Genomic DNA, 14175 nt, shown 5'->3' on the forward strand with positions numbered 1-14175 from the left:
GGCCTCGGCCCCTGCGCCCCGCCCCCCGCGTCACCCACTCACTCCGGCGTTTCTTCTCCAGGCGCCGCAGCCGCTTCTCCTCGCGCCGCCGCGCCTCCTCGGCCTCCTGGTGCTGCCGGCACTTGTGGAAGTTCTCCACCACGACGCCCACGAACATGTTGAGCACGAAGAAGCTGACGATGAGCAGGAAGGAGATGAAGTAGAGCAGCATCCAGGGGTTGTGGTTGGGCACGGGCTGCGGGGACCAGATGGGGCTGAGGGAGGCTGGTTGGGCACCGGGGGGGGCCCACTGTGCGGGGCGCGCCCCACCTCGCCGAGCCTCCGTGCAGTGGGGGCACCGGCAGCAGCCTCCTGGGCAACTGGGAGATTTGAAGGAGGCAGAGGTAGGAAGTGCCCACCCTGCTTGGCACAAGTATGGTGCTCAGCAAAGAGAGCCCTCCCCTTCCCCGCCATCTGTCTTCTTCCTCTCACCCACCATCTATCCATCCCCCATCCACTTATTCATCCGTCCACTGATCATCCGTCCATTTATCCAACCATTCATCCACTTATTCATCCATCTAGAAACAAGGCAGGAAACAAAGCAGCCAGCAGAGGAGAGAGCGCAACCCTGATGGAGTCTGTGTGTGTGTGTGTGTGTGTGTGTGTGTGTGTGCGTGTGTGTTGTGTGTGTTGGTAGGGGTGGCAGGCAGGAGGGTACAAACTAAGAAGTGGAGGAGGATGTCTCCACGTGCTCTATGCCCCCCACATCCCCAAGCCCCACCTCTACCTCCAGCTCTAGAGTCTACGGGGTGAGGCCCAAGAAGCCAAGAGCCGAGACTGCTTACAGGCCTAGGCACTACCCCCAGCCCCGATTCCTGCACTGAATGGGCCCTGTCATGACCAAGAGCAACTCCCTGCTCCTTCTCCCATGACCCCCACAGCCACGGCACTGCCGACCCTGGTCAGCCACGTGTCTTGCCTAAAGTCCCAGCCCAGCCCCAGAGGGGGTCCCCACTCTCAGGGGGATCTTGGGAGCGAGGGCTCAGGCCTCCTCTCGGGCCTGGCCTCCTCCCTGACCCCTTCCACCCTCCCACTCCCAAATCCATCCTCACCCAGCAGCCCCGGGAAGCTCCCGCAAGCTCACCTCGCTATAACCCCTTCACTGACACCCACTGCCCTCAGCTACGCCCCACCCCCGGCGGCATACGCAGGTCTTCCTGACTTTCCCACCCTGCTTCCCTGCGCCACCCGCCTCCTGCCACTCTCCCTCCACCTCTAGCCCTGGCCCTGGCCTCACGACTCCCTGAGCACGCCACTGTCCGGCCCAGGCCTGCACCTGCCGTCCCCAGAGCTGGCTGGCCCCCGGCCTCCTCCCACACACTCAGTTCTCCACACACGGGCTCTGCAGCCCTCCTGGCGGAGCCAGCTCGCAGCGCTCGCCCTGCACAGAGCGGGTTTGTTGAGGCAAACAGAGCAGTGACTTACACCAGCCAGGGAGCGGCCCTCGTGGGGCAGGGTGCAGGCCAGGGCGAGGAGGGGCGGGCTGTGGCTGACAGTGGGAAACACCAGCTTCAGACCCCGAGGCCCCCAGAGACACCGTGTCCCTCCCCCACTGCCCGGGCTGGACCTGGCCCAGCCACGCCCACCTGCTGGTCCACAGCGACCGCGTCCAGTCCATTGTACATGATGTTCACCCAGCCGTCCTTGGAGGCCAGCACGAAGAGGGACATCAGGGCCTGGAACACGGGAGGAAAGGGTACAGGGGCAATGGGCGCGGGCAGTTCAGGCTGCATCTGCCCCCGCCATAGCTCTGGGAGGCAGAGGGGCAAAGAGGCCTTCCCCAAGTCCAGGGCAGAGCTGTGTCCTCAACCGACAAACCTTTTCTGAGGATGCACTGTGTGCCTGCCATATGCCCTGCAGGCACTGCTGCAAGAGAATGAGCACGGGACCGGGAGTCCTGGGCTCCGGTCTCAGCTCTGAAATTAACTGCACAAGAAAATTCATGAGGTCTTTTCCTCTCACCCACGGAATGGCGCTAACACTTCAGTGACTGCCTGCCATGCTGGATGGGAGGGTCAGCTGAGACTTTAAACTGGAAGGTTCCTGACAAACATGTGGGGCCCTGCCACCATCACTCCAAGCTTGCCTCTGGCACCTGAAAACAGGAGCTCGTGAGAGAAGTCAGGACCAGCCCAAGCTCTGCCACTCACTGGCTATGTGACTTGGGGCAGGCTCCTTAATGTCTCTGGGCCCCAGCTTCTTTGCTTGTAAATGGCAATAACTGCCCCATCTAACAGATTTTAGAAACAGAGGTGATCCCCAGGAGACAGCCAGCTAAGGCTCCTATACAGACGGCAGGCCGAAGCATCCTCAGGATAGATCTCCTGCCCTGAACTGGCCCCTCCTTCCTACCCACCCAGGGCACAGACCCCTCCTCTTCCCTTCCAGGCGGGAATGGTGCTGAGGGCTGCCCAGAAAGGGCTCAGGCCCAGGAGGAGGGCAGGGCAGGGGACAAAGAGGGAGCCCTCCCTGCCAGGGAGGCACACGAAGCCCTCACACACCAAGGGGCAAATGTCCCCGTGAGCCCCTGGATCACAGAGGCCTGAAGTACAGAGAGCCTGGGACCTTGGAATCACAGACCTGCTATCACTGTCCCCATTTACAGACGAGGACACTGAAGCAGAGCGAGGGTCAATACTGGCCTGAGGGCACACTGCTGATAAATGGCCCAACAAGGAATCCAAGGTTTCAGGCCATGCTGTAACCTCCCACATGGCTCTGCAGGCTGAGAACACCCTACTCAGGGGTCCCAGGGCATCAGCCTGGCATCAAGCATGCCCAGAACGGGAAAGAGCTGGGGATGCTCCATAGCAGCCAGGCCTGGGCCTGGCGCTGAGGTCAGGGAGTCAGGAACAAGATCATAAAGGGCCTCCCGTGGCTTTCCCTCAGCCTCCTGGAACATCTCTTTTAAAATATTGTCTTGGGACTTCCCTGGCAGTCCAGTGGTTAAGACTCCGCGTTTCCAATTCAGGGGGCGGGGGTTCGATACTTGGTCGGGAAACTAAGATCCCACATACTGCGTGGTGCGGCCAAATAAATAAATAAAACTTAGAACAAAATAAAAATTTAAAAAATTTAAAAAATAAAACATTGTCTTACCAACCACTGAGTTGTTAAGAACTTGAAAATGTACTACCTCTGGAGAATCCGGAGGGGCGGGGGGTAACTGGGACCCAGTTCCTGACCCCATTTCCCGGCCACTCACTGCCCCTCTGAGGCCCCACAGCTCCTTTCCCAGGGGCCCCGAGGAGTGGAATCCCTGGTCATGGGGATGAGCGCTTCAGTGGATACAGTTGGACGGTCCTTAGCAGAGAGGCCCGGGCCCTGGGCCACCCAGAGTTGGATCCGTGCTCCCTTTCTGTGTGAACTGGGGAAGGCACTCCAAGGCTAGTCATACCCAGCCACCTAGGTGGGCCCTCAAGAAACAGGAGCAGTTTGGGGGTGGGGGGAGCTCTTTGGAGGCAGCCAGCTGGGGGCTCTCATCTGGGACACTACCCAGATGGCCGAGCCTGGAAGGCCCCCAGGAGAGAGGACCAAGGGCAAAGCAGGAACTGGGCAGGGGCCTGCCTGCCAACTAGAGTCGGGACCAGAGGAGATGGGTGATGGGAGAAGAAACCCACCCTGGGCCAGGAGCTTGATACACTTTAATCTCTGCCACAGCCTGTATGGTGGCCTGTAACATTCCCATTTTACCAACAGGGAAACTGAGGCTCAGAGAGGTTACACCTACAGTAAGTGGCAAAGCCAGGATTCACACCTGGTCTGGCTGACTCCAAAAATGCCTGTCAGGGCCCCCGGGTAGGGGATGGGGGCCAGGAAGCAATGTCCACTAAAGCACTTCCTAAATGCCAGGCACCTGCTGGACACTGTATTCAGGGTCCCTAAGCCTCATGCTACCTGTGAAGTGAGTTCTACCCCTACCCATTCTGCAGATAAGGAAATAAAGGCTTGCAATGCAGAAGCCCTGGCAGGGGAGGACTGGAGCCTGGTCCGTAATCCCAGGGCTGCCGGCACCAAAGAGTTGTCACCCGCCCCCCCCACCGGGGATGGGTCAGGTCAAGAGCAGAAGGGGGCACTCACCTGGCCCAGATTGTCGAAGTTGTACTTGTGATGGACCCAGCGGTAGCTGGCGGCCATGCAGTCGGAGCGGTTGGTGATATTGCGGGTGTCTATGCCCAGACAGTGGTAGAACTTGCCCTTGAAGAGCTGGGGGTAGGGACACGGGTCACAGGGTTAGTGACCATCTTGCCAGTGCTCCCAGGGGGTGGGGGGGGGGAGCACAAATCAGAAGAGGGCCCCGCCCCTCGGGGTCACTTCCTCCTTGTACAGCCTGAGCCGACCACTCCACCCCACCGTCTCTCCAAGTCCCCCAGCATGAAGCGGGGCTGCTCGCATCCCATCTCACAAGTGAGGAAACTGAGGCCCAGCGGTGTTAGGCAATTTTCCCAAAGTCATTTGAGGTTTAAGAAGTAGCAGAGCCAAGCTTCACACCCTGGTCTGTCTGATTCTTAGCTCTTCCACAGACCCCAGAGATCAGACACCAGTATCCACACTGGGGATTCGGGCAGTGACTCCACGCGAGAAAGTTGCCTGTACATCCCTGAGAGACAGAGAGAAGTAAAGGGACCCTCTCTAGGGACCCAAGCCCTCTCCATGTCAACTGTCTGGAAGGGGCAAGGCCACTGCCCACACAGGGTCCACACCAAGCCCGTTCTGCCCAGGAGGCCACGCTGTGAATCTCTCAGCAACCCCAAAGGACACCTGTGCATGGGGTTCCTCCAAACCTACAGCCCCAAACACAGGACCAGGTGGGGAGCCTGGGGGCCTCAGCACGGGGTTCAGACCCTCAAGAAATAGGGTCTCAGCAGCAGCTCAGACCGCAGAAGGCCCAGGTCATTCTGGCCGCCCCCCAACACACACTCTGCGATCTGCCCCACTCCTTGCTGTCCAGCCCTGAGGCCTCATTCTATTCCTGGGCTGGGCCCCAACCCCAAATCTGAGTCAGCTCAAGGCCCTGCCTCGGTCAGAGACCCTCCGTGACCCCTACCCAAGAGAAGCCAAGCCCCAACTCTTTAGCTGCCATTCCAGGTCTCTCCCCACTCAGCCCGGCTCATCTCTCCATGCCAGCCGTAGCCCCGGGGCTCTCTCTCCACACATGCCCTGCTTCGTCCCGCCTCCCCACACGTTGCCCATCTGCCCCTGACACACCTTTCCCCCCCCCCACCCCGTGACCTGCCCAAACCTCCTGTCTTTCAAGGCCCAGTGCCAAGGCCACCTCCTTCAGGCTGTTTTCCCCACTGTCCCCAGCCCACCCCTGTGCTCCCATTTACCCAGCCTGCCTGGCAGTCAGCCATTTGGGCGGTGTCTGTCTCCCTCCCTGGAATGGGCGCTAACTGCTGGCAGGGACCATGCTCCACCAGGGCCGCCTGGCACAAGGTCTGGAGAGTTGGGCAGGAGTGTGGAGCCTCTTCCCTGACTACAGAGCCCACCCCACCCCCTGCCCAGCCTGGGTGCCCCTCACCTGCACCCCCAGGATGCCAAAGATGATGAAGAAGGCACAGCAGATGAGGACAATGTTGCCGATGGGCTTGAGGGAGGAGATGAGTGTCTCCACCACCAGCTTCAGGCCAGGGGCCCGGCTGATGACACTGCAGGCAGGAAGGGGTCAAGGGTACCGTTAGCCGTCAGCCAGGCCCGAAGACAACCCCTACTTGGCCCAGAGTCACCAGAGCAGAGGCTCCCAGGCTCCAGATCTATATGAACAGCAAGGCACTGTGCTTTCACCCTAACCCCTTGGGATCCACACCACACCTCCTCTAGGTATTAACGCCCAGAGACGGCAGTGAGCCACCAAGGACACACAGGGAGTGGGTAGCAGCCCTGGGGGCCACCTTCAGCCCCCGCTTTCCAGCACCTGCTCCAGGCTCCTCCCCCAGGAGCAGGGCCCACAGGTGTGACCCTGGCCCTGCTCAGCTGGTGCTCGGCACATGCTATGGAGGACTGAGTGGGTGTGGATGGCCGGAGTGAGGGGTCCACTTAGACTCTGGGGGCTTCCTTGGACAGTGCAGGGATCCCCCATCCTCGGATGCGAGGGTCCTCACCGCAGGGGTCGTAGGGTGCGCAGGAGCCTCAGGACCCGGAGGACCCCCAGGATCTTGGCTCCCCCGGCTGAGGCCAGGGACACCACGATGTCGATGATTGACACGAAGACCAGGAAGCCATCCAGCACATTCCAGCTGCTGCGCAGGTACGCCTGCTCACCGAAGTACAGGCCCAGCGAGACCACCTGGGGGAGGGGCGATGGGCGGGGTCAGCCAGACTCCTCCAGAGGGTGGAGTGAGATCAGCTGGGCGACGGGCAGAGTCAGGTAGGTGTGGGAGAGCCGGGAGCGGGTGGGCTGGAGCGGACACGTGCCCTGCCACCCCCTCTGAAGACGGGCTATAGGTCTCTCCCTACCCAGGGAGCCACTCCCTGAAGCACCCCATTCCCTTCTCCCTGCACATCTGGTTAACCCAATTTGAAGCCACGTGCTCTGGGAAGCATCCTAGATGGAACCCTCCCCCTGTGCCCTGCACCTCCAGCAGATACCTCCACGACACTGGAAATGGGTTGTGAGCTCCTGGGCAGCGGGCACGAAGCTGACCGCATCCCGCCTTCCCCAGTCCCAGGAGCCCAACCCAGTGGCTGGGACCAAGTGGGGGTGAGCCTCCAAGGCCACCTGTAGAATGCTGTTGAGGGGCAGGTGAGTGACAAGCTGAGCGGGGCTGGGCCAGGGCCTGGGGCCCCGGACAAGGGGGAGGAGAGGTCCCAGGTGAAGCCAGGTACCTTCAGTGTCATCTCGCCCACGAAGATGGCTGTGAATATGTAGTTGGACACAGTGAGGAAGATGCGTTCCTGAAAGAACCGGGAGATGCCATGGATCCAGGGTCTCCCAGGATTGGTCAGCCTCTGCCTTCAGCCAAGGGGCACCCAGGAGAGGCTGCCACTTCACAGTCCAAGGAGGCGGCCCCCTCTCCAGAGGCAAGCTCCCGGCCACATCTCCCTCCATGGCATCCGGTCTCGCTGGGCTCTCCAACCCTCTCAGCCCAGCATGCTGTCCCCCAGCAGGCCCTGGAGACCTGTCCCTCTGCCTCATTCCTTCCACCGGCCGAAGGCCCCAGCCACTCACGGTGCTGCCGGCCTCAATCTGGGGCCGCTCCAGGGCGATGGTGATGCAGTTGAGGAAGATGAAGGCCAGGACGACATAATCGAAGAGCTTGTGGGCAATGATGGTCTGACACAGGACCCGGAACCTGGGCAGGGTGGGCAGGGGGCCATGTGAGTGTCAGTTTGGCCCTTACCCTGGCCAGGAGGAAGGCACCAGGAACACATGAGAACCAGGATGGCCTAGAGGAAGCTGATCCTTCTTTTCTCTGGCCACACAATAGGTGGCGGCTTTAGGTCTCTGCTCAGGATGCCCACCTGAAGCCACCTCTGCTGACCACACTGCAAGCTCCTGGCACCACAGGGTGAAGGGCACCCGCCTAGCCCTGGCACTCAAAGCTTTCCAAACACTGGCCCGAATCTCTAAGCCTTGTCCTCCAGCTGCATGGACACATCGTCTGATACCCTCAGCTTCTGCCCCCAGGCCTTCCCTCGGGCTGCTCCCTCCACCTGGACCAGCCTCCACCTCCTTACCACCCCTTCTTCATCTACAGAATGCTGTCTGCCTCCAAAGCCCAGCACAAAGGCCTCCTCCCCCAGGAAGACTTCGGATGCCCCCCTCCAGATGGAAGCACCCCAGGTTACCAGAAGATTTATCCAACCTGGTGCCCAGCACAGGATGACCTAGACTGGAGGAGATGCCCAGGAAAGCCCCCACACGAACCCCTCCCTCCCCTGCAGACCCTCCACTACAGGGCGGGGAAGGTCCTCTGGGGTGTGGGAAACCACCTGCCCGCCCCTCTACCTCCCCACCCGCGCCCCGCCAATGGCCCTGCTTGGCTTGGCAGAAATCTCTCCCTCCCAGACGTGTCAACCCCCTACTCTAACCCCACCCCGAGCCTGGCCCTGCCCACCTGTTCTCGGGAGAGAAGAGGTAGACAGACCAGTCCTCACGGACTTCGCACCAGTCAGGCTTGTAGACGTCAATCATCTTGCGGACACGGAAGCACAGAGTCTGGCAAGGGGAGGACGGGGTGCTGGCGGGTCAGCGCTGCCCAGAGCCGCTCATCTCCACCCACCCTGGCCATCCAGCAAAGTGCGGCCACTGGATGACCTCCGAACTCTCCCAGCAAGACCAGAACCCTCGCCCCACCCAGGGTGGTCAGGGAGGGCTTCTCTCCCAGGGGCGGGCCCAGCTCAGAGGTGGGCAGTTCCGGCCCCGCCCCCTGTTCGCCCACCTGAAGCCCTCTCCCCATGGCCAAGCCCCCCCTTAGGCGGGACCCCTGTCGGTCCCTCCCACTCCAGCGCCGCCCCTCGACCACTCCCCGTTGCGCCCCAGCTGACCTCCTCGTGGTCCCCTCCGTGGCCCCTAGAGCCTCGTGCACTCACGTAGTCCATCTCCTCCTCGTCCTCCCCGCGATCCCGGCGGTCGTCCATCTTAGTGAAGACGTCCTTGGCGATGCTGGGCATCCTGCCATTGCAGTCCTCGTGCCCGGGGGCCGGGCCTGCCGCCCTCCAGGCAGCCCGTGGGTGGGTGCCCATGGCGGGCACCAGCTCGGCCAGGTCCACCGAATCTCTGGTGTCGAGGGACAGCGTCCGGCGGTGGTGGCGGTGACAGTGCGCCAGGTGGGGACCATGCTGCGCTTGGTGGGCGTGCGGGGCGTGCAGGGGCGCGGCCCGCAGCGGCCCCTCCTCCCGGGCACCCTCGCAGGCCCGGGCGCCGCTGCCGCGCTCCGCCGCCGAGAGCAGGGACTCGTGCTCCGCCGACGGTGGCTTGTGCTTGAGGCTGTTCCAGCTGGAGCGACGGCTGGCCCAGGCCCCACTGCGGCCCCACGGCCCGTGATAGGAGCTCCGAGAGCTGGACTGGGAGGAAGCCCGGGGCTCCGGTCAGCGCCAACACACACACCTACGGTTGTGACTGAAGGGAGCCTGCACACCCGCTGAGGCCCAAAGAGGGCTGCCCACCTGGCCAGTGGGTGACAGAAGGGGCTAGACCCCAGGGGTCCTCTCCCTGCTCTGCCTCTCACTCCATCCACATCTACAGACACATGGGCACCTCCACTGTGTGGCTACGTCCCTCCTGCCACCTCCCTTCCCTTGATAAAGGTACAGCAAGTCACGGCATCTTCCCATTTTACAGGAAGGGAAACTGAGGCTCAAGAAGGGCTGTAACTTGGTCATGGTTACAAATTTTGGCAGTGGCAGAGGCCAGATACAAGCTCAGGTCTGCCCAACCCCAAGGCCCAGCTCTTAACCCTACACATTGCTGCTAAGACAAAAACCCAACTCTCTACACCAGACCCACTGGCACTACTCATTCATTCATTCACTCATTCCTTGTTGCCAGGTCCTGCTCTGTCCCTGGGCACCCAGGAGTGCAACAGACATGGTCCCTGCCTGGTTCTGGCTGGGCAGTCTGGTGCCCTAAGCCTAGGTACCAGTCTGAGGCTGGACTGGCAGACACTTCTTCTCAGGGTCCCTCAGCACACACCCAGCAGGGAGAAGCCATCCAGAGCACCCCACGAGGACTCACCAGGGAGCGCTGGTCGTAGCTCACCCTCCCCAGTGACATGACACTGCTCTTGCGGGAGCCCAAGGCCATTAGCACGGGGTCTGGCTGCAGCGAGAGGCGGGGGGCGGATGCTGCAGCCCCAGTGGGGCCCAGATGTCCACCCAGTGGGAGATTGGGGTCCAGGTGCCCATTGGGGGTCATGGGGATTGGGCAGAGCTTGGGATCTGGAGGGTTCAGATAGAGACAGAGGGAGGAGCAGACAAGAGGACAGACAAGAGCAAAAGAAGCCATGAGACAAAGAAACAGACAGGGACAGTAACAGAAATGAAGAGTTTTTCTGGAGAGACCTCCTCCACCAGGAAGTCCTCCTGCTTGGACCCCATCACATGTGCCTCCCCTCTGCCCCATCTGCAAGGCTCTCAGCTTTATTTTTGGATGAGTGGATCCCTAGCCTTCCGTGTTCAGGGCCAGCTCCGAGCTTCACCCAATATAGGAACCTCACTCCCATGCCCAATGCAGGAAGAAGGCAGAGCTTGGTTAGCCCAGTTACTGAGAAGGACACAGCATGGGCTGGGGAGGTTTCTTCCAAGCTGCGCGGTGGTGCTAAACAAAACCCAGGTATCCTGAGGCCCAAGGCTCTTCGCTACAGGCCAGCTGTATGGAGGGGTGAGGGTGGGCTGCATCCACCCCTGTGGCTAGAATTCAGGAGAGCCATGAATGTCACTGACCTTGGAGATTTAGCAATTCTTTTAATTATAAATGTAAACAACAAACCATAGAGAATGAGCAGTCCTGGAGCCTTGGCGAGGGGAAACCAGATGCTGTGCCCTCTGCCCACCTAGATCTGGGGAAGAGTCCTGGCCTCCTAGGTGATGAGTGGAGGTCCGTTTACCTCCGCCACTGTCCAGGCCCTCCTGGAGCTTGTCAAACTCCTCCATGTTGGATGAGCTCTGGTCCTCGTCCGAGTAGGAGCGATTGGCGTCGCCCTGGGAGACCGTCCCTCACATTGGAACGAAAGTCAGCTTAGCCCTTCCCTCCCTCCTGAATTTTTCAATGGGTGTTTTCACCCCCCCATTTTACAGATGGGGAAACTGAGGCTCAGAAAAGGGAAGCGAGAAGCTAACGAGGACCTAGGCCACAAACCCACATCTGCCTGATTGTAAGTGTCCCCAAAGCCTCAGAAAATGAAGGAGGCAGGATCCAGAATCCCAGATCTTGGGGACTTTAGGATCTCAGAGATGGAGAAGCCTAGGCCTACACCCCTGGGGAAGAGGCAGGGATCCTAGATGCAGACCCCACTTGCATGCTTCCTGTGCTGGGAAGCTCATCACCTCACTGGCAACCCCCTCCTCTGGAGACCCGTCGCCTGCTAGATGTTTGAATCGCAGTCCTCCTCCATCCAGACCACCCCCCGCCCAGTCTCGTGCAGGCCCCAAAGGGGTGCTTCCTCCACCAGGGCCACAGTCACCTCCGCCTGGAAGCCCTCCACCAGGATGGCCACCAGCAGGTTGAAGAGCACATAGTTGCCGAAGGTCATGAGGGCAACGAAGTAGAGGGAGGCCCAGGGGGAGGTGGAGGCCATGCCATTGTAGAGAACGACGTTCCAGTCCTCCTGGGTAAGGATCTGTGCGGGGAAGAGGGATGACAGCTCAGCCCCTGAGTATCTCCAGGCCCCCCAGCCCACTGGGTGCCCTAGGTGCAGGCACGCCGCAGCCCATGGGCACCTAGAGCATCCTCTCACACACGCTCGGGCACACCCAGGGTCCTCGAAAACCATGGCCCTAGCTGGGGGCAGAGCCGCAGAATCATGCACGTGCGCGTGTGTGCGCACACACACACACCCCCCCACACACACACATATACACACACACACTGCTCTTCCTGCTGCCCGGCCTGCCCACACCCTCGAGGCCTACGTCACACACTCCTGCCCTGACACGCGCTCCCCACTGACCTGTGCTCCCTCCTGGCTGCTCCCCAACCCCATCCTCTCAGCACCGTATCCCACCACCCTGGGCACAAGCCTTCTCCCCTTGTTCCTTCTGCCCCCACCACACCTGTGTGTGCACACCCACTCAACCACGGCCACAGTACACGGGAGGAAACAGTCTCAGGGAAGAATCCTAACCCCACAGTCTCAGGGTAGGAGCGAGGGGGCGGGGACGGGCGCTGGGCAGTCAGTCCAGCTCCCAGAGCCAGCGCTGCGTCAGCCTGGCCACTGGAGGCCGGGGTTGAGGGGCCTCCTTGTCAGGCCACTGTTCTTCCCTGGATTCTCTGAGGCTGGGGGCACCTCCAAAAGGTGATCCTGGAAGAAACCCCTTCCCCAGACACCCATGGACACATGCTGGGGCTCACCTGGAACACCGTGACGATGGCCCACAGCAGGGAGTCAAAGTTCTTCCGGTCAGGGACTGTGTCTCCCGTGTCCGTGCGGAGGCTGAATTTGCAGCCAAAGATGTGCATCCCAAGGATGCTGGGGGAGAGACAGAGGTGGCTCAAGGGACTCACACACACCGAGCTCTCTGACCACCCACCTTGTTTCATTCTCAGAACAACCCACTAAGATGGGAGGGGCCAGTGTTGGTCCCATTTTACAGACGTGAACACAGAGGCTCAGAGGGGCAGTACTCGCCCAGAGCCATAGGGGATTGAGTGATGGTGCCAGGATTCATATCCAGGTCTGGGGTGTTGCCCGGAGAAGCTCAACCAGCCACACTCCCCCAGGTTCCTGCCCAAGGGCCTGGCAGGCCCCGCAGGTGTGGCCGCAGGGTGGGCGGGACTCACCTGAAGATGAAGATGAAGAGCATGAGCAGCATGCAGAAGGTGGCCACGTTGTCCATGGTCTTCATGAGCACCACGAGCTGCCGCCGCAGCGCAGGCATGAAGCGCACCAGCTTCAGCACCCGCAGCAGCCGGAAGGTCCGCAGCACCGACAGCCCGCCGTCCGCCTGCCCCACAATCTCCCAGATGCTGCGGCCCGCCAGGCAGGGGTGGGGAGGGGAGAGAGGCAGGAAGGGTCAGAGGGAGGCCGGGAGGAGACGAGGGCAAAGGAAGAAGGAGAGGCCAGGTGGGCGGAGAGATGGACAGCTTCCATTCATTCACTCATTCATCCAATGGGTATTGTTTCACAGGTCACTGCGTCTCGTGGCACCCTAAAGCCAGAGCTCTGAACCTGGATTCCATGGACCACCCCCCACCCAAGAAGTCTATGGCCCATAAATATCACTGACCTCTTTTTGAGATTTAACATTCTTTTGATTATGAACGTCAACAACAAACAGCAGAGAATTAGCACTTCCTATGACCTTGTGGCCAATCGAAATCACTGATATTTTTCTATCACATGACAGCCGATACAGATGTTTCCAGATATTATTTATGCTCATCCTTTCTTTGGAATGATGGTAGTCACAGACCCACTGCTAGATCTTGCTATTTAATGAATTAATCCAGAAGTACATATATTGCTAAATCACAAATTTTCAAATATTTTGATAACTGTATTTCAGTGTAATTAGCTTCCTTTGATCTTATGTACTTCATTTACTGTCTGGGGTCAGTGCATTAAATCCCCCTCCCACCCCGCTCTGTTTCTACGCCCACAGCCTAAGGGCGGGGTTGGGGAGGGGAGGTCGGCACCTGATGATGACAATGATGCTGTCGAAGATGTTGTAGGGGTTCCGCAGGTAGTCAAAGAGCCCGAAGGCGGCCAGCTTGAGCAGCATCTCCAGGGCGAACATGCTGGTGAAGACCACATTGCAGATCTCCAGGATGTTGGTCAGCTCCTCGGGCTGTGGGGGTGTTGGGGAAGGGAACGGGGACCCGGTCAGGCCAGAAGGCAGCCGGGACACCCATCAGCTCTAGAACCTCCGGGGAGGCCCGGCTCTGCCACCCCGGCTCCGTGACCTGCAGGTCAGTGTCCTCGCCGGAGCTCCATCCTCCCCCTGCACTTGGCCTCAAGAACCTTACAACTCTGCCTCATCTCTGCTGTCTTGAGAGGTCCACTGAGATGGGAACACATGGGGCTAACCTTCCACAAAGTTGGCAATGATGCTGGTACTGCACACTAAGGGTCACATTATGATATCCATTTTACAGATAAGGAAACTAAGGCTCAGAAGCCAGCCAGAGGTTACATGGCTAGACACAGAGCAAGACAAGAAGGCAAACCAGTGGCTGCGGAAACCCCGTTTGCCCACGACCCTAACCCATTTTGGGAGCACGTGCAGGACCTGCCCTGTGCACTTCATAGGCATCATGTCACTTAGTCCCTCACAAGAGCCCATTATGCATATGAAGAAGCAGGTTCAGAGAAGGCCAGTCCCCTGCCTGAGACTGCACAGTTAGTAAGGGGCAGAGCCAGGGTTTGAACCCAGGCAGCCTGGCTCCAAGTCTCCACCCTTAACCCCTGCCTGTGCAGACCTCCCTACACAGCCTTCCCCCCACCTCCTTCCTTCCTTAGCAATGGCCATCTCAGG

General features: G+C 60.1%; 1 protein-coding gene across 1 annotated transcript in view; it reads right to left on the reverse strand.

Moving 5' to 3' along the window:
* Positions 1–14175, reverse strand: part of CACNA1I (calcium voltage-gated channel subunit alpha1 I) — a 104443-nt gene that overhangs the window by 16084 nt on the left and 74184 nt on the right. The window contains exons 10-24 of the mRNA XM_061205491.1: positions 13337–13488; positions 12482–12667; positions 12053–12170; positions 11166–11321; positions 10590–10683; positions 9719–9921; positions 8575–9048; positions 8100–8200; positions 7211–7334; positions 6868–6936; positions 6144–6328; positions 5564–5690; positions 4123–4248; positions 1629–1718; positions 43–235 (exon numbers count right to left, since the gene is read on the reverse strand). Of these exons, the coding sequence (XP_061061474.1) occupies positions 43–235; positions 1629–1718; positions 4123–4248; positions 5564–5690; positions 6144–6328; positions 6868–6936; positions 7211–7334; positions 8100–8200; positions 8575–9048; positions 9719–9921; positions 10590–10683; positions 11166–11321; positions 12053–12170; positions 12482–12667; positions 13337–13488 (2398 nt within the window). The remainder of the gene's footprint in view (positions 1–42; positions 236–1628; positions 1719–4122; positions 4249–5563; positions 5691–6143; positions 6329–6867; positions 6937–7210; positions 7335–8099; positions 8201–8574; positions 9049–9718; positions 9922–10589; positions 10684–11165; positions 11322–12052; positions 12171–12481; positions 12668–13336; positions 13489–14175) is intronic.

This window comes from Eubalaena glacialis, chromosome 11 (assembly GCF_028564815.1).
Source record: "Eubalaena glacialis isolate mEubGla1 chromosome 11, mEubGla1.1.hap2.+ XY, whole genome shotgun sequence".
In the NCBI taxonomy this organism is placed as follows: Eukaryota; Metazoa; Chordata; class Mammalia; order Artiodactyla; family Balaenidae; genus Eubalaena; species Eubalaena glacialis.